Source organism: Capsicum annuum, chromosome 11 (genome assembly GCF_002878395.1).
Source record: "Capsicum annuum cultivar UCD-10X-F1 chromosome 11, UCD10Xv1.1, whole genome shotgun sequence".
Lineage (NCBI taxonomy): Eukaryota > Viridiplantae > Streptophyta > Magnoliopsida > Solanales > Solanaceae > Capsicum > Capsicum annuum.
The window spans coordinates 214,682,247-214,705,814 of record NC_061121.1 but is presented as its reverse complement, the minus strand read 5'-3'; the positions used below and the strand labels follow the sequence as shown (position 1 = coordinate 214,705,814).

At 32.3% G+C, this 23,568-nt stretch overlaps 1 protein-coding gene across 7 annotated transcripts; it reads left to right on the top strand.

Moving 5' to 3' along the window:
- The first annotated feature begins 5,244 nt into the window (after positions 1–5,244).
- Positions 5,245–10,618, top strand: LOC107867057 (importin subunit alpha-2-like). Of its 7 annotated transcripts, none has more exons than XR_007047011.1 (15): positions 5,245–5,982; positions 6,282–6,359; positions 6,483–6,570; positions 6,652–6,728; positions 6,839–7,089; positions 7,181–7,258; positions 7,382–7,466; positions 7,549–7,625; positions 7,713–7,811; positions 7,924–8,017; positions 8,089–8,189; positions 8,270–8,395; positions 8,477–8,656; positions 8,780–10,011; positions 10,098–10,618. XR_007047011.1 is itself a non-coding variant. In XM_047399229.1 (13 exons), the coding sequence occupies exons 5-13, from the start codon at positions 7,256–7,258 to the stop codon at positions 8,807–8,809; spliced, it is 795 nt and encodes a 264-aa protein (XP_047255185.1). In that variant the 5' UTR covers positions 5,245–5,982; positions 6,282–6,359; positions 6,483–6,570; positions 6,652–7,089; positions 7,181–7,255; the 3' UTR covers positions 8,810–10,618. The 7 variants fall into 7 exon arrangements, 1 of the variants encoding a protein (XP_047255185.1); XR_007047012.1 differs by having other exon boundaries at positions 6,652–7,089; positions 8,780–9,187; positions 9,426–10,011; XR_007047009.1 differs by having other exon boundaries at positions 6,652–7,089; positions 8,780–9,542; positions 9,894–10,011.
- Positions 10,619–23,568: the final 12,950 nt, after the last annotated feature.

Genomic DNA, 23,568 nt, shown 5'->3' with positions numbered 1-23,568 from the left:
TTAATTCAGTTTCAATATATATATATATGTGTAGTATTTTCATGAATGACTATTAAATTTATGGGCAAAAAAAATCTTTAGAAAAAATTGAATTATTTAATGCTCGATATTTATTTTGAAACCTTATTAATTTAAATTCATACTCTTTCTTATCAGGGATGGAATTAGAATTTTGAATTAAAAATATTTAAGATAAAAAAATATTTCGATAAAAAATAGGTTTATTAATTTTTTTTTTTAGATAAAAAATAGATTTTCTTGAAAGGAAAAACAAACAAACAAATGAAAAAAAAATAGAGCACATACATAATATACACTGTTAGCAAGCTACTATGTATACTTAAATTTTTTTTTATAATAATATCGTTTATTTGAATATTATTAATTATTTTAGTAAAATATATATTGTTACAAAAAAATATAATTTAATATAATATAAAAAATTGAATTAAAAAAATTAATTGTTATAAAAATTGCTATAGATCATGAATGTTATAAGTGAAAATTATACAGGCTACAAGAGGATAATTTGGAATAAGTGAAAATTATAAAAGATACAAAAGTCATTTATTCAATCAATTTTCAATGAATTATAAACTAAAGAAAATAAGTATGGAGTGATCAACTTCTAGCTTTTGGCTTAAAAAGAGTTAAAAAATTAATTTATTTTAAACAATTATAAAAATTATCAAACAATTTCAAAAGTAAAAAATAACTTAAAAACTATTTTGACCTAACTTATAAGTTTATCCAAACACCCTTATAAACTGCATTAACGCTAGCTAGAAGCAATGAGCTTGATTGATTGGGGAATTGATTTTTGAACCTCCAGATACCATAAGGATTAATCATGTTTGAGTTGACATGTATTATTATTTTAATTTTTAGTTGACTAATAGTTGTTTGAGATTAATTTTTTTTTTTTTAGAATTTTTTTTTTTAAATGAAGGATATTTGTTAAACTTTTTTGGAAAGAGCATAAAATTATTTTTGACTGGATTATTGAAAAAAAGTAGTTAATTACTATGATTTATGTGGTCATTTTCACCTTTTGCCAAAGTCTGGAGTTGAAATCACAACAATTTAATTTTATGATGCAACGTCCCAAAGTTTAAACTATGTGAAATTTAGGAAAATTATCTCAATTTTTAAGGGTCAAAATCATTTTTCCTCCCCAACTTTATCTTAAAAATTAAACTTTCCCCTCAACTTTGAACAATAATCATAATCTTCCCTTTATCCTAATTGACTTTTTAAAGTTTCTATTTTACCTTTTATCATCAATTTTCTTATTCTTTTTTTTAAAACTTCTTTAAAATCATCATATTTTTATTTTTTTTAAAAAATCATATAATAAAATTTTCATAAAAACATAAACATTATCTTCTAGGAAAAAGAAAGTAAGAAATACTAATTAAGTATATAAGCTAATGATGATCTTTATAAAGTAAATTAGCATAATAAGAAAATTAGTTTTATTAATATTAATCAAAACTATAATATTTATTTTACAAGTGAAAATAATAAGTAATACTAATTTTATAAACATATTTCAATGCAGAAAATACAAACAATAAATGAAAAAGATAAGCCTCTAGTGCCACCACGAACTATGGTCAAAGTTGTTACGGCACACTCCAACTTCATAGGGGTCCTATTATCCCCGAACTCAAATTTAGCGTATTTTTGTCCTTTTTATTGTTAATGTGACACCTTTATTACATAAAATGGAGCCCACATCAAAGGTGTCATGCCATCTAAAATGACTGACAAAAAGTATCACATTAGCTAAAAAGATTGATAAAAATACGCTAAAATTTAATTTAAGGGATAATAGGACCCCCGTGAAGCTGACGTGTATTGTAGCAAATTTGATCATAGTTCGGGGGTGCTAGATGTTTTTTCTCAAAAAAAAAAATAAGGTCAAATTTTAAAGATTATATTTATTTATATAAATTAAAAAATATGTAATACTCTATTAATGACAATCACAACTTATTTACTGATATAGACAATAGATAATATCGTTTCTTATCACTTGATCCTCAAACAAAAAATAAATGTTTTAATTTATCTGCACAATTTGTGAAATCAAGAGAATTGTATTATGTGTTTTTTCTACCCTTCAGTGTTAAATAATTATATAAAGTAACTGTATAGACAAACTTAAAATGTCGAATTATCATTAATAAGGTTAATTTAGCAAAATATACCTCTAAGTAAAATTTTCTTAAGGATTATGTTATATCAACAAAAATTTAAGTAATACAAAACGAATTTAGTAAGAGCGTGATAAAACACGAAAATATACGCACATGCATGTACATACATATGTATATATACACACTTAGAGGTGGGTTGTTTGGAAATAAGTTATTTCGGGATTAGTTATTACAAAATAAGTTATACTAACATGCATATGTGATAACTTATCTCATCACTGTGGCATAAATGGTGCGACAAATAATTTTGAAACTACCTAATACATCTAATTAAACGCAAATAATTTTGAGACTACTTAATACGTCTAATTAAACGTAAATAATTTTGAGACTACCTAATACATCTAATTAAATGCAAGATAAATAATCATGAACTCTGTATTTGAATTATTATAATTATACATCACACCAAATGATTCTTTAATACGTATAATACTAAAATAACGATCTTAAAAAATAATATTGAATTTTGTGATAAATTTATAAAAAAGTATTAATTTGCTTATAAAGTTAATAAACTTAAATAAAATGCTACAAATAACTATGTTAAAAAAATATCCATTATATATAATATAAAAAGATATTACATACATATAGGATTAAAATTACAGAGGACAAAATGAACATTGCACGGAATAAAGACGGGAGTATAATTATTGTTCAATGTTAAGGGGGGAGTTTGACTTTTTAATTGAAGTTGGGGATTTTCACCCACTTTTTAATAAACTTAAAGTAACAAAATTAGTCACAAGTATATTTTTTTTTTTTGACTATATATATATATATATATATATATGTATATAAGTACGTTTTATCTTCCTCAGACATAATTAAAAAAATCATTTCTACTTAAGTTTAGATTCTGCATTATTAGAAGGCATAAACAACAAATTTCAAGATATAAAAGTAAAACGAAGATCGAATAATGCAACCCCGCTATAGTGGTATTTATCCTGCTATAGTGGCATCGCTATAGCGACGCATGTCGTTATAGCGGCCTGAAGTAGTTTAAAGAGATGGGAAATGGGTTTATTGACTATTTCTATCCTCTCACTGGAATATCACTCTCCTTCTATGTCTCGAAATTTAGTTATCAGAACATCACACGGTGCTTCGAACTATAAGTAGTCGTGAGCTAATTCTGACTTTTTTCTACTAAATCTAAATCGCAAAATAGGGAAATGTAAATATGGGATCATACTAAATGCGGAAATTCTATCAGGAACATACTAGTCTCACAAGTCTTGGTAAAATAATATTGAAAATCTGCATACTGAATTTTTTCACGAGTACTTTTTTTTAGTAATTTTATTACATCTCTTCTAATTAGTTATCCATTGATATTTTAAATTAACTTGACGACTTATATGGGGTTCACTAAAAAAAATTCACAACTAAATTTTATAGTAATTTTATTATATCACTCCTGAATAGTTATTATAAGTCATTTAAGTATTAGATAATTAATTATTATAAGTTATTTACGTATTAGAAAATTAATATTATTTAATTTTTAAAAGTAAAATAGATATATATGACATATTTGCTTCATTTGCTTCAATTGTGATTTTACTATATCATCCCTAATTAATTATATAAGTCATTTAAATATTAGTTTATAAATAATAATTAATAACAAGGATAAAATAATTAAAAAAATTATAAATTAAAAACGATCAAATAAAGTACTTTGCAATAGTAATATCTGTGTTAAAAAATGTATTAAAGTAGTACATATATTGAGATCTAAATGAGTAGATTCAAACAAAAAATTAAATACATAGTTACGGTCTAAGATCTGAGTGATTAAAATATCAATTTTTATTAGGTGCAATTAAATGAAGCATAAAATACGTCGTAAACAAGGGAAAAAAAATTATTTTTTTAAAACATTTTCGTTTTGGTAATCGACATGCTTGACGACCATAACTTGCTCCTTGATTTTACTATATCACTTCTAATTAACTATTATATGTCATTTATATATTAGAAAATTAATAGAGTAATAATTAACAAAATAAATAAGTAAAATAGACATTTATGACATGTCTGCTTCTATTGCTTCAACTGTAATTTACTACATTACCTCTAATTATAAATTATTTAACTACTAAAAAATTAATCGCCTATTTTTCTTCTTTCTCGTCTACCATCGTCGCTATCAACACCATAACAAATGTCATCTTCTCATTTGGCGTCACCACCAGCACCACCACCTCCATTTTTATCATAAATATCACTTTTTCGTGGGCTCGTTCTCCAATCAGATCTTTTTTCAAAAATTAAGTGTTGCTGCAGCAACTTCGATAATTGCTGCAACAACTTCGATAGTTGCTACAACAACTTCGATGATTGTTGTAACACAACAACTAATAGTAGTTGTTGCAGCAATTACCATAGTTGCTGAAACAACTCTCGTAGTTGCTGAATTTGCTAAATTATTTCTTCATTCATTTTTAAAAAAAATCAAAAATTTCTTTTCAATTTTTTTTTTTTAAATAGTCCATGAAAATTAAAAAGGAAGAACGAAATGAAAAGAGAAAGAAAAATAAAAAGAGGAGATGGAAGAAGAGGAAAATCTTGAGAGAGAAAAAAAATAAGAAAAAGAAGATGGAGAGAAAGAAAAAGGAGGAGAAAGATTGAAAGATAAGAAAATGGGGAAAATTCTAAAATTTAAAATTTGGAGTTGAGGAATTTTTTAAAAAATTAAAAAGTTTTTAAAAATTACACTTTACACTTTAATTAACTTAATCACAATTTAAATAATGTTTTACCTTAACTGGTCAAAGTTGTCATTATTTTTAATTTAAAGATTTTTTTATCACCTCCAACTTAATTTTCTCTACTATATTGTTGCTTTTCTCAATTTGGGTCTTGTTTTTATCCGTCTGTATATTCTCCATACCTATTTGGGTATTTGATTGGTATAAAGATTGGTTGGGCTGCGACCAGTTGACGTAGGACTTATTTGGTACAACGGGATAGTGATAAGCTAATTGTAACGTAACTAACTCAATTGAAATTGTGAATTCGAATTTGTAATGGAACAGAGTTTTATTGATAACAAACCAACGATTACAATCAACGAATAAAAAAACACTAAGCTATACTTTACTGTGAATCTACGACTTCCACCATGGATACATGTAGTAAAACTTAGAATGGAGTAATGAAGGAGAAGATAGAGTAGAAGAGAAAGAAGAAGGTTCTAGAAGATTAGTCAAGGAGAATTTTGATCAAATTCATAACTGCCGATCCCAATTTCTGTTAAGGATATTTATAAAATTGGTTGAGTAGGTGTTGAGTTGGCTGCCCTAAAATTGGGTTAATTTCTAAATGTTGTTTTATTATTATCTCCACCGTTCCTTATAAAATATTTGTTGACCCCATTTCTCTTTTTCAGGATTGTTCAATTGGTGCATGCAGACATAACAATTTTGGGTCATTACACTTATGCCGGGATGGATTTTAGGATTATTTTATCAGCCGAGAAACAACTTGTTTAGTTCTGTAAATATCACTTTTGTATCAATATGCAATTTTGCTTATTAAAAATAAAATAAAATAAAGTTGGTATAATTTGAATGCTGGATCCATGTGTTATTACTTCTTTAATATATTGTGGTGGTTATAGCTTCATCCCTTGGTTTTGTATGTTCTCAGACTAAAGCTGCCCCTGTTCTCATAAACAATGATCCCAGTGGTGGTATCTCTCTGCTGCAGTTTGCTTTCGAGGAATTCCAGTTATTGCTCTCTGAGAGTATGACTAAGCCTGCTCCAACTTTTTTTATGGGGATTTTATTTCGATTTGTATATTCACTCATATACGAAAAATATATATATTGACACTAAACTTCCTCCAATTCTTTTATTTCGATTTGCATATTCACTTATCTACGTAAACTTTATATTCACAGAATGGATCCATTTTGTAGAAGGCATATCTCATGCTCTTTTTGGTCGACTCCAAGTAGAAAGTCGTGTCTTGGTACCTTTCTGTGTCGTCTTTATGTGGTTGGAGCTTCACATTTGCTTTATCTTAATGGTTTGTGTTCACAGGATGAAGCTGCTTGCGTTCTCAAAGACAAAGGTTTTGAGGCATCACCATTACTTAAAGAATTTCTCGATGGTGATATGGTGTGTGGTTGAACCCTTATGCTGTAGATCCGAAGCTCTGTTGATTAGCTAGCTTATTTTATTTTGTTTCCAAACTATAGGCTGAATGTGGTTTTTAATGGTAATTGATTTGTTGGTTTACAGTTAGATCCTCAGTCATTGATTGTTCGTGGTTTTGCTAGCAGTCGGCCGCTGTCATTGACCAAAGAACACAAAGAAATGCTCTCGGACAGTATGACTAAGACTGCACCAGCTTTTTTTCTACTGATTTTACTAACTTGCATAGCATTAACATGAAATTTTTTGTTTGCAGTATTGAGTCGTATTGTAGAAGATGTATACTCTGTTTTGGTTTATTGTCTGAACGATAAATATCTGCTGCAGCTCCAGGTAGAGAGTGATGTGTTGATTACTAGCCTGTTTCTTTTTTTTTTTTTTTTTTAGTGTATTGTGGTTGTTGCATCGAGTTCACAGACGAAAGTTGCTCATGATTCTGGTAGCTACAGTGATTCTGGTGTTTTGCCTGGTGGTGTCTCTATGCGGCAGTTTGCAATCAAAGAATTCCAAAAATTGCTCTCTAACAGTATGACTGAAGCTTGCGCCAGCTTCTTTTCTGCTGATTTTATTTCAATTTGCATAGTTACGTATTTGCAAACAATTATTGAAAGAATGGAATCCTTGTTTAGAAGATATATCTTATGCTTTAGTTCGTGGGCTAGTCAAACAGAGAAAGTGTTGTCTACAACTCCAGGTAGAGAATCGTGTCTTGATTACTTTACTGTACCTTCTTTATTTGTTTTTAGCTTCAAAGTTGCTTTATCTTAACAGTTTTGTGTTCTCAGTTTGAAGCTTCTTGGGTTCTCACATACAAGGGTTTTAAGGGCTTGCCATTACTTCAAAAGTTTCTGGATGATGATATGGTGTGTGACTCACCTCTCATGTTGTATAGACTGAAGCTCTATTGATTAGCTGTTGATTATATCTTGTTACTAAACTATAGGCTGTATGTAGTTTTTAATGGTAACTGATTTGTTGTTTTACAGCTGGATCTTCGGTCGATAGTTGCCCCTGTTTTACCTATCAATCTACAACAGCCAGTGACGAAAAAATATGAAGTGTTTTATGAAAGTATGACTAAGATTGCTATGGCTTCTTTATTGCCGAGTGTATTCAACCTATATATCATTTATGTGCAATTTTTTATTGGCAGAATTGAATCGTATTGTAGAAGATATGTACTCTGATTTTGTTGAGCTTCTAGTGAGTAGATTTTTGCTGAAACTCCAGGTAGTGAGTGAATTTCTTTGCATTCTTTAGTGTATTTTGGTTGCATCTTCACCCATGCTTTATATTCTTATGGTTTCACGTTCATAGCCTGACGCTGCTGGTATTGCTAAAGAAAGTATTCCAATATTCGAGCACCTGCCTGTTTCTTGTCAAATAATTCAAAAAAATCTTCAGGAGGTTGATCTGGTGTGTTTTAAACCCTTTATGTAGTATAGACTGAAGCAATGTTGATTAGCAGACATTTTAATTTGTTACGAAACTTTAAACTGCCTGTGGTAACTGAGTTGTTGGTTTACAGGTTGATGTTCAAACAATAGGTTTTCTTCTTGAGTCTGCTGATAGCGATAGACAACTTTTGGGAATCAAACTACTCGAACAATTGTTCTCTGAAGGTATGACTTTGACTGCTCTTGCTGATTTTATTCAACTTGCATATCACTTACATGCAAACTGTCATTCGCAGGTTTCGTTTCCGAAGTTAAGGGTATTCTAAGATCTTTTGTTGTTGATGTTGTTCCTCCACTAGCACATATTACATGGAAAATGGATTCACCAGAGGTCCAGGTAGATTGATATGTTGATTACTTTTTTGTGTCGTGTCGTATTAAGCTTCACATTTGCTTTATCCTTATGGTTTTGTATAGTTTAAAGGTGCTTGGGCTCTCATACACATCATATCTTACTACTCGATGAAACCTTTATCGTTGATTAAGTATGGCTTGGTGGAACCTCTTTTAGAGCTTTTGGAAATCGATAGTGTTTGTGAGAAGGTATGTTGTAAATTTGACAGATCCCTTAAGACTGAAAGTATGTTTATTAGCAGACTGATTGCATTTTCTTTCCAATTATAGGCTATGGAGGAATTGCAGAAAATTGCTTTTAACCCTGTAAGTCGTGATCATGCTCTCAAGTGTGGGGCCTTGCTCGTTTTGCTGAAGAAGTTGAGCACTAGCAACGGTTCAATACTGAGAAAACTCACGTTGACTATATTAAACTTTTGTGAAGGATTTATAAAACGTCCTTTTAGTCGGGTTAGTTGATGACAGTAGTAAATTTTTAGGTCTGCAATTATTTGATGCAACGATATTGCTTTTCTTAAGCAGTCAGATAGGTTAAACTTACTGGATGCTTTAGATTACTGATTCATTTGTCAGGTGATGTCAGCAGTCAAACCTCTTTGGTGATGAAGTGGTTCTAGAAAATGCATGCCGTGCGTTATGTTTGATTTCTGGTGTGGTAGATTCATCCGGCGGTGCAAGTGAAGTAATGGGCGTAGCAGATATTGAAAAAAAAAAAAAAAAAAAGCCAGAGGGAGATTAGTGATGCCTTCTATGCTGCTAATGTTCTTCTGGTGCCAGTTAAGCTTCTCAAGTGAAGGGGATGCTTAAGTTTCTCATTTAACGTATTTCTTCATATTTGAGTTACAATTGAATCTGATATTTACGTCAATTATGGTTTCAGCAAATATAGCTCTCATTCAATAATCTCCACTGCCATCCGTACAGTTGCAAAAATTGTTGTAGATGATAAAAAAAAAAAAAAAGATGATTTACATAGATGAGGTAAGAAAGTTTTGCTCACCCTTGTGAAATAGCGATTGCCTTTGATTGATTTGCTGGAGGTGATCATTTATTTTTCTTTCTTTGCTGTCCTGTTACACTACTATAACATTATCCTTCCTTCGATATGCTAAAATAGTTCCATGCTTGAAAATGAATTATTATTTATTTCAATTGTGTAACTGAGACATACATGCATATTATTGTTTGGCTAACGTAGTCAAATATATCCGTAACCCAGGATAAGAAAGAATGCTTCCTTCATTGCCTGTTGAGCTTGCTAGATAGAAGACTAGAGGAAGAGATAGTCTGCATCATTATAGCATGTATTACTGGTGAGAGCACTCTATGGGCAGAGGTATGTCATCAATGGTTGGAATTGTTAAGCAGTAGTAGGCTGTTTATAGCCTTCTATAGTTTTGTATTTCTATTTGGTGATTAATGGAAATGTTAGTTATGAAAAGTATACTTCTTCAAATACCTAATTGCTTTTGGCCTGGGGTGTTTATGTTTTTCTTTTCTTTGTAAACAAATATTGACGTAGTTCATACAATGTAAGACTGAAGAGTAGCCCCTCTAATTGATGAACTTCATCTGAAGTGTGATATGATGCGGAAAAAGTTGTTGATTTAGGTATATGAGTTTTATAAAACTAAATTGGAGGTTTTACCTTAATCATGTATCCTTGTGGTTCGCGTTTGAATCTCAGGCTGTATTTGCTGCTGGGTTAATAGAACCTTTTTGCAAGTTGGTTGCAATTAAAAAAAATGGGTATTGCTGCTGTTGCAATTGCAAATGCTATTGATGGTACTGCATGAACAGAAAAAGTATGTAACGTTTTTTCATGGATAAATCATCTCTGATATTTTTTTTGATTGAACTCTTAGTGTTTTCTTTGTGCTTTTGGCTTTAGGTCCTTGGTGGGATGCTGCATAGATGTTTTGTGTAATTATGTTGGCGATCAGAACAAGTGGGCTGGCATCGGTCTCAGACGAATAGAGAAAATATTGAAGCTTGGGGAAGCAAAAAAGGCAAATAATGGTGGCTATAATGATTATGCTTAGCAGATCAAAGAGGATGTAAAGTTGGAAGATTTTTGGACACCCAGATTTAAGTCACAAGCTAAGGCAATATTGATGACATATTGGCCATCAGCGCAGTGGCCAAGAGTGTTAGCACCCACACCCCTTGATCCATTAGATCAACTGTAAGAGGATCCATTCACAGAACTAACTCAGCTAGATAGTCTTTAAACTATGTGATCAAGCATAATGTGTTGTAGGCTTAAGAGTTTATTTATTTGTATTCCCTTATGACTGCTCTTAAAAATAGGTGTATACTCGAGGCATCTTATCCTCTTTCCATTTCTGTGTTGTTTTTTCCTGGTCTTGCTTTGGATATTAAATTTTGGTCTAGTGGAGAAAGTGTAACTGGTAAAACGGAAACTTCTAATATGCTTATGTATTATCTTGTACATCTTTGTCGAAGGACCAACTCTAGAACAATAAGTTCTAGAAGTAAGATAACCTTTCTCTTTAGCAGTTTATGTTGAAACTAGTTCAAAATTTACGTTATCGTTGACACAGAGTCCAGCCCGTTCTTGAAGCATTTGGAAGTGCTGATCTGCTTCAGCAATTTTGTTGAGGATCTCTAAATGTGACTATTTCTGGTATAATCTTGATGTAACTAGTATAATCTTTTTAGTCATTTTGCTACGTTTGTCGAGATACAATTTGATAAAATTGGGGTAATATCTGGCGCATCTATGTGAACTTACCTTCCGGAGAGATACCATGTCAGCCAAATCTCAAGTCCTAATTGAAAACTAACATTGTTTTCATCTTCTTTGTGCTGCTCCAGTTGAGGTATCTATGCTGCTCTTTTAATCGTATATAACGTTGGCAATACAGAATAATTATGACATTCTTTTGCTTGGTCAGTCCAAATCTTATGCATTGGATGAAGTAAATGATGCTGATGGATATCTTGCAATAGCTACTAACTTCAAACCTTAGTGGAGCCTTTCTTACAGTCTTGAGCAAGTCTGCATCAATTTTACAAATGAAAAGTTAGCAACAACATTTTAACCAGGTTATATCTCATTGCTGCATTTATGCCAACAGTACAGGAGTTTTCTAAGCATATGTTATATATTAGCCAACATTTCAGTCTATATGTCAGCTAGCCTATTATGCAAAACCACTAGAATACTAGTATTAACATGGTACTAGTTATAATGTATAGTTTTAATACGTGAATAACTGACTTCCTCATTAACAAGCATATGAATTCATAGGGTGTTAGTTTTTTCTTTTTTTTTGCTATCAGATTCGAGTTTGTTTTACATTTAATTCAAATATTAGCAGGAAGATTAGCAGCTCTATTATTTGCATTTAGTGTAAAATCTAAGGACTTTGGTTTAATAAATTTCGAAAATCTTGTTTCTTTTTTAAACCTCCCTTCGAGCTCCAACCATTTTTGCTCCCGGGATGACTCGAACTTACGACTTTAGGATTATAGTACGTTATTAGAGAACAACATTATGATTTTAGAGTGATTTTGGAAGTTTCGAAGGGATCACGAAAACTAGGGTTGAAAGGGGTTCATCCGAACCCTTTGTCAGAAAATTATAGTGTATATACAAAAGTCAAAATGTCCCTTTATGTTTAGTAAACGTTGAATGTCCCTTGGTTTCTTCGTGTGTTTGCTCCTTCAAATAATGAGTTCCCTTAGTGAAAATGCCGACCAGGTCGTCGCAGCCTACTACCATCAAACTGTTGAGATCAGAAAAAGAGAAAGATGTCGATTCCAAGCTAAGGTTCATCGAGTCCTCATCGATCAACACCCCTGTTTGATCGAAGCACTTGCTCCCTACATTGTTCTTGAAAAATATGTTAGCATCCAATAAATCAACCACTTCAATATTTTTGCCAAAAAGAAAGGCCTTTGGAGGACTGAACAGAGCTCACAGGTTATACCAAACAAAGGGTCAATTGGGCAGCCTGTTTCGTTACCAATACCAAAAGGAAATGAAATAGTTAACTCCCGCATTTGCTATCACAGCCAAGTTTGGTTATGGTAGTGGTATTAGCGATGGATTTTATTGTTAATTGTACTGACGAAACTGAGAACAGGCTGCATATTAATATTATCAAGTGGAGGAAAGCTATATCAGAAGCATTTTGGGATTGAAAAAGAATGATACAAGTTACACTGAGATCTTAAATCAGAAGAAGGATTTCAAGAAATGACATCGCGTATTCATGGATAGCTATGTGAATCGATTGATCAAAGAATTTTGATATTGGCTAATGAACATGTAATAGCATCTAGTATACATGGCTGAACCATTCAACTACTTGGTGCTTTGATACTCAATAGACCTTATACAACTCTCGATGTAAATTTCTATCTATCCTCCTGAATCCCTCCATAGCCAACCTCTCACACTTTCGAACGGAGCATTCGTGCATCTCCACATCACATGCACGAATCATCTCAACCTCGCTCCCACATCTTGTCTTCTCCTGAAGTCACTATTATTTTGTCTTCCATCTTCTTTGTCTTTCTAGGCTATAACTATGGTTGTCAATCCAGTCGCCGAGCCAAAATTTTCCCTAAGGGAACACATTATTTGAAGGAGCAAACACACGAAGAAACCAAGGGACATTCAACATTTACTAAACATAAAGGGACATTTCGACTTTTGTATATACACTATAATTTTCTGACAAAGGGTTCGGATGAACCCCTTGCAACCCTAGTTGTCGTGATCCCTTCGAAACTACAACAAGGGAAGTCATAACTCTGAATTTAGACCTTCAATAAGTCACCTAGCTAATGCATGGAGAACCTATCCAGACAAGCTTAAGTAACCCATTCGTTAAGTCTTCGAACCTTAGACCGAGTTTAACCCATAACCTACTTCCATCCTCCTCCCTACCGACGGATACATGACCCCTTGCTCAACCATAACTATCTTTTCCATTCAACCACCCGAGACAAGATAGTTAGTCAAGCATCATTAAGCATTCCGTGTTAAGCTGTAAACAGTCAAACACTCAACTAAGACATAGGGTAATAAGCTAATCCATGCCCAAACTAATATACACTTAGTTCAACAAGTATCCAATAAGTAGTTAGAGTACAAGCAAAAATTAATACACTTACAAACAAGTCAAAGCAACTTAAGCAATATCAAGAATATATAAACATATTCTCCGATTCACTCATGGAATTATCAAACTCACCTGAACCTTGTACATACACGCTATAGGTATCGTAATCACCCTCTAGACATGACCTGTAGGAGACAAGTTTCGTCCATGTACCTAAATCCCAGACACAAGGCTCTGCCAGCCTTATCCCACCAACAAGTATGAGAACGTTCCAATTACCAAGATATTCCATAATAAGCAATAAGGCAACCAAGAGAATTCAGCATGGTACAAGTCATTTGAATAAACTATACCAAAAAATCATGCACCAATAAGCTCCACTACAAAGTAGTTAACATGCACATGTAGTACAAATTAGATTAAACTACTATACCACCACCTACTCTACTGTTTAGAGCCTAAGTCACTATACACACCTCAATGCTTTGGTTCAAAACTACAACAGGGATAACCACCTTAGATTATTCGAAAGTTTACCTACACCCTACATGATATTATCATTTCGATAGAGATTTAACTAAAAATGGGTCATTTGCCCCTTCATCACTACTCTAAACTCTAAGCCCACAATAATAAACACCGACATACATATAAACACCAGTATACGTAATCACCACAACATAACATAATAAGGTATACAATACAACCCTATTCCATATGTTATTTGAACTTTAATCAATTTTAGCCACCCTAACCCCGTGCCCGGAGGCCTAGACATGAAATTTGCCGTCTATCTATGCCATAGTCATGCTCTCTAATCGGGTTTATACTACTCAAATAACCTTAGCTTACCTAGATATCAACCAACTGTAGGAAGAATGAATGACTGCAAATTACACCCTTGCTAGGTTCACGGACATGTTCTTCCTTGAAAATCGATGGGCTTGCACTTCTCCATGGTTCCAAGACATGGGAGGCAACCTTAAAGGTTTTTAAAGTCTCCCCACATCGTTTATTTCACTCTAGTGGACAAAAGAAATAAAATCCCATTAAGTGGGTTTCTGTTCTACTTCATGTCGCTAACACGACACCGCTATAACAGAATAATCCGGTTACAGCAGGATGATGTCAGCCCATCCAATTCTTTTTAAATTCTAAAATTTCTACTAATTGTGTGACCAACACAAGTTGAAAAATGTAATCCAATTAATAATCGAATCTCCTATCCATCTCGAAATGTTTCCTAATAATGATGGATTGGGTCGTTACAACAGATATCAATTCATCCATCGTTTGTCTTCGAATGATCACGAAGAACGACCATCCCGGGTGTAGGTTTGAACTTAACTACCTTTCAGCGATATGTTAAGTAACTAGTTTATGCTCGAACCCTAAACCTAAACTAAATTACCTAGCAAACTTATAGAAACAACCACCCAACCCTCGATCACTAGACTTTAATAAGTATCGAAGTCCTATTACTGGTCCAAATAGGAAGGATCTTTACGTGCTCATAAAGGCACAACGCGAAATAGGAAACTCATTTTCTCTAAGTTCCCGAGGTACCCAGGGACTCGTCAACTACGGACATTTGGATTGGGTGCTCAAAACTTGAATCCTAAAAGTTTTTTCCCAGGCTTGAGGTGGAACACCACATGAAATATCAACTTTTTTAGAAAAAGATGAATTCTTTTTTCATCCATCTGGTGTTCGACATCCTATAAGAGTCTGCTTGAATTTGAATCACGCATTGCATGATCCATTTTTGGAGTTTTCTTAAGCACATGAGGAAACGGCTTAATATCTTTCCAATCAAAGTATCAATTAAAGACAAGTTCTATCAAGCCAATGATATGAAAGAGTTGAATGACCAAAGTCTCCTTTAAGTTCAATCAAAGAGATCAAAGCGAAGTCATCAAATTAATCATTCAAATGGTCTCCCCTAAGATTGACATCTTTCTCAAATAAACCAAATATCTCACGCTCTCAATAAAATTTATTCTCATTTTAAAGATTCAAAACTCGAAATCGCTAATCAAATAAATGTGAAAGGCATCAATACTCTCCATACATATATGTGAAATGTGCTATTCCACATACAGGAAAACTTAAATCTTTAGTTTTTGCACTGGAAGTGGACCCCACCGAAACAGTATCACAATTGCTGAAAAATATGCAACAATTGTTGAATAATTTATCTAGCAAATGCTTCATCGACTGCAACAATTGCTACGAAATGTTCAACAACTAATATACTTGTTGTAGCATATATTCAACAATTGCTATAAAAACGTTCAATAATAAATGTATTTATTGTGGCATATTTCAACAATTATTATGAAACATTCAACAACAAGCGTACTTGTAGCATATTTTAGCAATTGTTATCTGCAACGCCCCAATTTTTTGTAACCGGAACGTCACATGGTGCTCATGATCCTGAAGGACCGCAAGCTAACCCTCTTCTGATATTTGTACCTGTTCACTGCATAATATTATAAAATACATGCGGAAAACTGGCGGAAACTTGCCATAAGATTCAAAATATCTAAAATACATAATTCTGCAAACTGAATACTTATACGACTGTCCGAAAAGCCTCTAACTGTCTGAACTGTGGAGTTGATGTGGCATGTCCCCAACTACCTCCGTCTAATAAAATAAACTGGATATAATACTATACTGGAATAATAATCGTCCTAGAAAGATGAGGAATCTCTAATACTTCTAGTGCTGCTGACTGAATCTGGACTGCTAAGGGTACTCTGGATCTCGTGTCTCTGAACCTATGGTGTCAAATGAAATAACAACACCATAGTGCAAATGCGTCAGTACGTTGGAATGTACTGAGTATGCAAATGAGGTAAGGCTACATGCAAGGGTTTATGCATGAACAATTACTTAACTGAATGATATGCAAGAGCCGGATTAGCACACATAGAGAATCTGTAACTACTGAACATACTGCACATACTGACTCTGAGCATACTAGGACTAAATCTGATAACTGATACTGGACATACTGTCAAGCTAAACTTTCTGAACATACTGAGATTCTGAGTATCTGGAGCTACTGAAACTGATATCTGAGTTCACTAACTATGGAATACTGTATAACCGAGTCAACTAATATCAACAACTGAGTCTAAGCCTGCTAATATCAACTGGCTGAATCTGAGATCGAACCTATCTAGCGGATAATCTCTAAGTCTTCTATAATAATAAGGAATAATTAAATCTGAATTTAAGATCAAGCCTATCTAACGGGTGTTCTCTGGATCTTCTGATAATGAGAATACTCAACTGAATCTGAGACTGAGATCAAGCCTATCTAACGGGTGATCTCTGTAAGTACTGATGCTGAATAACTTTATGTGAGACCAGGCCTATCTAGCGGGTGGTCCACGAATCACTGGAACTATCTGAGTTCCTTACTGAGATAGATGATTGTATCTGACAGTCCTAATTTTTGAGTTCTACTCTGAAGACTGATACTGAAACTGCAACTATGGGAGTTCTCACTTAACCGATATGCCCCGAGCCTGAACTAGTGGGGTCCAACCTGTAACCCCAGCTGGAAGGGTGTCAATATCGTGCCACGGATAAAGACCTCTCTGGTCAAGCCTATCTGACGGGTGACCCTCGTAGGAAGTCAAACCTAAGGTAGTATAATAGTCAAGCCTCTCTGATGGGTGACAAACCTTTTTCTGACTGGTGACTCCTACATCCTGCGTTGGCTACGCAGTTTTGGAGTTCAGGGATTGCTCCTAACGACTCTGCCTCTCTGACGGGGAGTCGTCATCCCTGCACTCGCTCGGTGCTAGCTCCTACTCCCAGCTGAAAGACTCTGAACTGATTCTTAGAACTTGTACTTCAACTAAACAGAATCTGTTACTGAATTTCTTACTTGACTGAGGTGACTGAGTTCACTTGGTTCCGTTATCTGACGGAATATGTCTGAATTCTACTTTCTGTCTGAATACAGTTGAGTTCTGTAACTTACAGGGGCTTTACTAGAATCTGAACTGAATACTGAGTACTGAGCTTGATTAAATTGAATACTGAGATTTACTGAGTTTTCTTACTATTCAGCCATTGACTAAGTTATATTGATCATAGCACGACTGAGATTATCTTGAGACTGACTCGGCTCTAGGCACACAACTATATTTTTTGGGTACAAGTACCCCCAGGACTTGATGGAAGGAAACTGACAGGACTCGACTCTTTGAATTCATGACCAACATCCACACCATAGTAATGAATTCACCATATACTCAATAAAATATCACTTTAAGCACTTGGAAATACTAACATGTATTTTTATAGGAAATGCAAGCCAACACTTCATAACTCATTCCACAAGATCTTGCAATAAACACATAACATGCATTCAAGGTACATAATTAAGGATTTCATGCTAACATGTTACCATCCATTCACTAAAGCTTTTTAACAAACACTTGGCATGCTTAACTTATACCAAACTTGGGGATTTCTAGTCAACATTGTCATAATGACCCAATTTTCTTCATACAAGCATTTTATCAAACATGTAGGGAGCATGCTTTAGTTATTCAACAATTACTACTTATAAATATCATGACTCCATCAACCAATTCATCATACAAGGATTTCAACATAATATGATCATAGTTCAACACACATGGAAAAATATGATCATTTCCAATGTCAGTCAACGTATAACAACATCACACTTCAATCATCTTGGCCTTACAACAATTCATTACACCAATTAACATGATTACATAAGTCAACATGCTTCTTGAAGAGGCTTTATTATGAATACTACAAGATCAACACATACTAGGGTTAAAGCTTGAGTCTTTATCATCAAATCATGAATTTAATTTCAACCACATCAAGAACTTCAATTTCAAACCACATAAATCATAAAAACTCATAAAAATATTATTTTTAAATTTTTAAAAAGGATTCTTGAGCTTCTTGGATGAAAGGAACCCAAGGATCAACACTTGCATACCTTAATATTTAAAATTGGATGAATTCTAATGCTTGAGACTCTATCCGCACTTGTAATAAATGATTCTCGAAGCCCACACTATGAGGAACTTGATTCTTGAAGAAATTTTAAAGATTTATGGATGATTTTTTGGAAGATTAATGTTCTTGAATTGAAACCCTAGATATTTTCTTAAGAGAATTGAAAGAGAAAATGATGAAATTAGATTTGGATGGGGGATCTCATATTTATAGAGGCCTCTAAAAGATGGAAAAGGACCAAAATACCCTTGCAAAAACATCCCTTAATTGCTGGAAAAAAAATAGCTGACAACATTCGTGACAAGTCGTCAAGCTGGTGATAAGTCATCACGAAATGTCGTCACAAAAGGGTGAAATCTTGATTTTCTGGTTAAGGTTGACGACATTGGTGATAAGCCGTCACGGGCGTGACGACTTATCACAAAATGTCGTCACTGGGGGTGGAAATCTGCCCAGGGCTGACGACATTGGTGATAAGTCGTCACGTTTGTGACAGCTTATCACGAATGTCGTCACTCAGTTTCCCAGCCTGACATGCTGGAGTAAAATGGGCATAACTCCTTGCTCCGATATCGAATTTGGGCAAAATTAGTATCGTTGGAAAGATAATTCAAAGAGCTTTCATTTGATATATAGTAGGTCCTCTAATTCGATATATACAAGGAGTTATGGACGATTGAAATTGATCCAAGTTTTGATGCTCACTAAAACTTGAACGATAGGAAAGCTTTCAACTTGTCCTTGAGTTAGGGGACCTCTATGATCTTAATTCATGCTCAAATAGATTCCCACACTACATAATTGATTAACAAACTAAATTTATATAGGATTCGAGGCTTTTGGAACATCTACGCATATGAATAACGGATTTCCATTCTAGTCCAAAATGTTGGGTGTTACATTATCAACCATTCAGCAACAAACATACTTATTGTATAATATTTCAGCAATTATCTTAAAATATTCAGAAACTAATGTACGCTGTAGCATATTTCAACTATTGTATATATTTTAATAGTTACTACAGTAGATGAAGCATTTATTAAATAAATTATTTAATAGTTATTACATATTTTCCAGCATCTGCTACACTATTTTGATGGGTCCACTGCCTGTGTAAAAAGTTGTGTCCACTGGCAGTGGACAGAAGGTAATCCCTTCCACATATGAGCCAACACTAGCTAGTCAGCATAAAATAACGTGCAAGATACATAACACTATTGCGTTTTCTTTAAGTCCAAGTGCATTCACCTTACAATTTTTTTTTCTTTTAAAAAGTTGTAACCACTACTTTCCAATTTCCACTATACTATCAATATGCCGTGTAGAAAAAAATGAAAGAGACTGAAATAAAGAGAAAAAAGAAAGAGTGAAATTGATTATAAGACTGAAATTATATGTTCAGGTCCTAGGTATGAATCATTTGTTGATGTACGATCATAAACTGCAAGCTATTTTTAATACTTAAAAATATAAGTTATTATTAGAGTGGGTAAAAATCCTACATTGATTGAAGAATGGACTGGTAGTTTGCTTATATGGACTTGGATAATCCTCACCTCTTAAGGTAGCTTTTGAGGTTGAGTTAGGCCCAACGTCCATTCTTGTCATGGTATTAGAATCAGATTCATCCCCGTTTTGGGTTCCCGGTTCACGCGCCAGTGCCAATTGGACCTGGGCGTAAGGGGTATTAGAGTAGGTAAAAGCCCTAGAGTCAGGTCCACCCCCGTTTTGGGCTCCCGATCCACGCGTCAGTGCCAATTGGGCCTGGACGTGAGGGGGTATTAGAGTGGGTAAAAGTCCCACATTAGTTGGAGAATGGACTTAGGTAGTCCTTGCTTATATGGACTTGGGTAATCCTCACATCTTGAGCTAGTTTTTGTTAGGGTTTTTGATCTGATTTTCTTACTATATTTAAGTTTTACTTTTTCTTAGAAGGAAAATAAAAGTTACCATCATTACTTTTACTTTTTCTGAAAGAAAAAAATATAATTTTTTTTCATATTTGGTTAACCTCTTTCTTGGAGGAAAGATTTTGGACATCAAAAAGATTTTGGACATACCCCCTTCTCATAACATCCACGATATAGTCTTTTAAGAGTTTCGTTTAGGGGGAGATTTTCCCTCTCATTTGTTTTATGCTTTTTAATATTATTTTTAATATTAGGTTTTATATGTAGGCCAATTGGTCAAATCATATAATAAAATTATGTTTTTTAGTATTGTTTTTCGTTGTCATCTTCTTTATCGTCTCATAACTTGTAACTAATAGCTTCCGCATGACACCCTCTCAATTTCGAACCCAACAAGTGGTATCAAAGTTTACGGTTTAATGGTCCAATGGTGTGGTAAGACGAGATTAAACAGGTTCAAAACAGTTTCAAAATCAAGCTGCAACAATTTGGATGATAATGAAGATTTTTGTCAAACTACATGTGGAGAAAAAATTTCAAACAAAATTTCTACAATCCTGCTGCTTATCCATCTTTAAAACCAAAATCAATTTTCAACTCATGTTTATGGGCTTCAATTTTCAACTCATACTTGCTTAAACACTTGGGCTCCTTTCAACTCGTGCATTTATTTTTAACGCATGAGCTCTACTCTTAATCTGTGCTCACTTTCAATGCACAAGGCTTCACTTTCAATCTTATCAACCCGTGCTTGGTTCCAATTTTAACCCATATTGATTTTTAATCATGGTAAACAACAGTGATATATAAAGAATACATATGAAGAGCGAAAATCATGCACAAGAAGAAGGAAGATTAAGAATATTTTGAAGAAAATCAAGTAAAAAAAAGGAAGATTTGTTAGGGTTTTAGCCATGATTTTCTTACTATATTGAGGAGGAAAGATTTTGAACATCTATAAATAGAAGACCCTCTTCTCTTACCATAACACAATAACATTCACGATGTAGTCTTTTAAGAGTTTCGTTTAGGGAGAAATTTTCTCTCTCATTAGTTTTATGTTTTTAAATATTATTTTTAATATTAGATTTTATATGTAGACCAATTGGTCAAATGACATAATAATATTATATTTTTAGTATGTTTTTCTTTGTCATCTGAGTTATTGTCTTTATGGTTTGCAACTGATAGCTTCTACATGACGCCTTCTCAATTTCGAACCCAATAATTTTTAAGGTTGAATTAGAGCCAAGTCTATTCTTAAAGGTCCATTCTAAACAGTTATGCATATAAAAAAAAAAAGAGATTTTGCAAATGAACAACTTATAAATGCTTATTCATTTTATTGAAATTCGAATTCTCCTATATATAATATAAGTGGGAGTGGAGCTGCTCAAGAAGACTCCACTCCGTCGACATGTAGGAATAATTATATCATTCCTAATTAATTATTATATGATATTTAAGTATTAAAAAATTAATAATATTTAATAAAAATTTAAAATAGACATTTATGACAAGTCTGCTCTAGCTGTTTCAATCGTAATTTTACTATATCACCCCTAATTAATCATTAGATGTCATTTAAATATTAAAAAAAAATATTTAATAAAAAAAATAAAATAGACATAAAATAATAAATTACCTCAATAATATTTTAAATTAATTTGACATCTTATATAAGGTCTACTTAGACTTTTTTCATGAGTATTTTTATAACATCACTTCTAATTAGTTATTATGAGTCATTTAAGACATGCCTACTTTGCTGCTTCAATCGTGATATTTGATTGACATCAAAATTATATCAGTGTCGTTTAAATTAGAATAGAAGAAAAATTATTATAAATCATAATAATTAAAAACTTAAATTATTTTTAAAATATAATTAACTATCAATACCACAAAAAATTAAACAGGGAGAGTATTATGAATTAGCTAAGAACTTAAAATAGTAAATTACAATGTCAAAAAGGTATTATCAATTACAATAGTTAACAATTTAAAATATCTAAAAAATAATTAATCTGGTATATATTCAAAAAAATATATTATTTATAAATTACATAAAAATTACTATAAATTGTCATAGTTAATAACTTAAAATATCTAAAAAATAATTAATTTGTTATATATTTCAAAAAAATACGTAAAAAAATATATTAATCACAATAATTAACAACTAAAAAAATTTTAAAATATAAATATTTGATTGACTCTCGAAATTTTATGGGTGTCATATTAACAACTTAAATTATCAATTAAATAAATGAAGGTTTTAATTAAATGCTAAAATTACACATATCGTAAAATTTTTAAGTATCAACATTGGACCGTGCGTAACACGGCTAAGCCACCTAGTAAAGGAGAAGAGTTTCAATCCTACTTAGATTTTTAGTAATTTTTGTGAACTGCTTTGAAAATAAAAATTTGATCTTGGCTCTCTCTATTAGTATTTTGGTTTTCTTCGCTTATTTCTCATGCGAAATTTTTAATTTTATTATTTTTCTTTTATGACCAAGGAATTCATTTGGAACCAACACTTGCAAGTTACGATCAGTTCCATTATGTTGTTTTTACATTAAAGTTAATATCTATAACTATTGATTTTATTTAAAATTTCATCTCCACAAATGTGATGCAATAAAAAATATCGTGAATCATATAACAATTAAAAAACGTAAAAGAAATACTTAATTATGAGGAATAAGACATAGAAACAAATTTAAAGTATGATAAAATTATCAATTACACATTTAAATTCCGTTAGAATTCTATGACCCCTTTGAACTTATTCTTTTTGTATTATTTACCCTTTTGTTAATTATAAAAAAATTAAAATCTAATATATATTAACACACACTAGTTCAAGACTAAAAAAATGGTTCTTCTAATAACCAATGCCTGAAGTACATTTGAGACAGGGTGTTAAGACAAACTTATAGCAACACTGTACTTACCACTTGTTTGGATGATTGTTACAAATTGTACTGTAGATTAATTGTTGTTAGTTTAAAATATGATATTTATTTTGATTGTTATTTAGACTTTATTATATATTATTGTTAAATTTGTTATTTTGATAAGATAAAAAGTTCTATTTTGTATAAAGATTAATTTATTGTGATCGTTTGATTATTTTTCCTCTTATTTTGTCTTTATCGTTATTTAATAATCTTATTTTATTTTTATTGTATCCTTTTTATAGTAATTCTACTGCTTATCTTACTATTTTGTAGATTTGTTATTCAAATTACTGATATATAAAGTTATTTAACCACGATAACAATTCAATTTAATTATATACTCATAAAATAATACAATACAA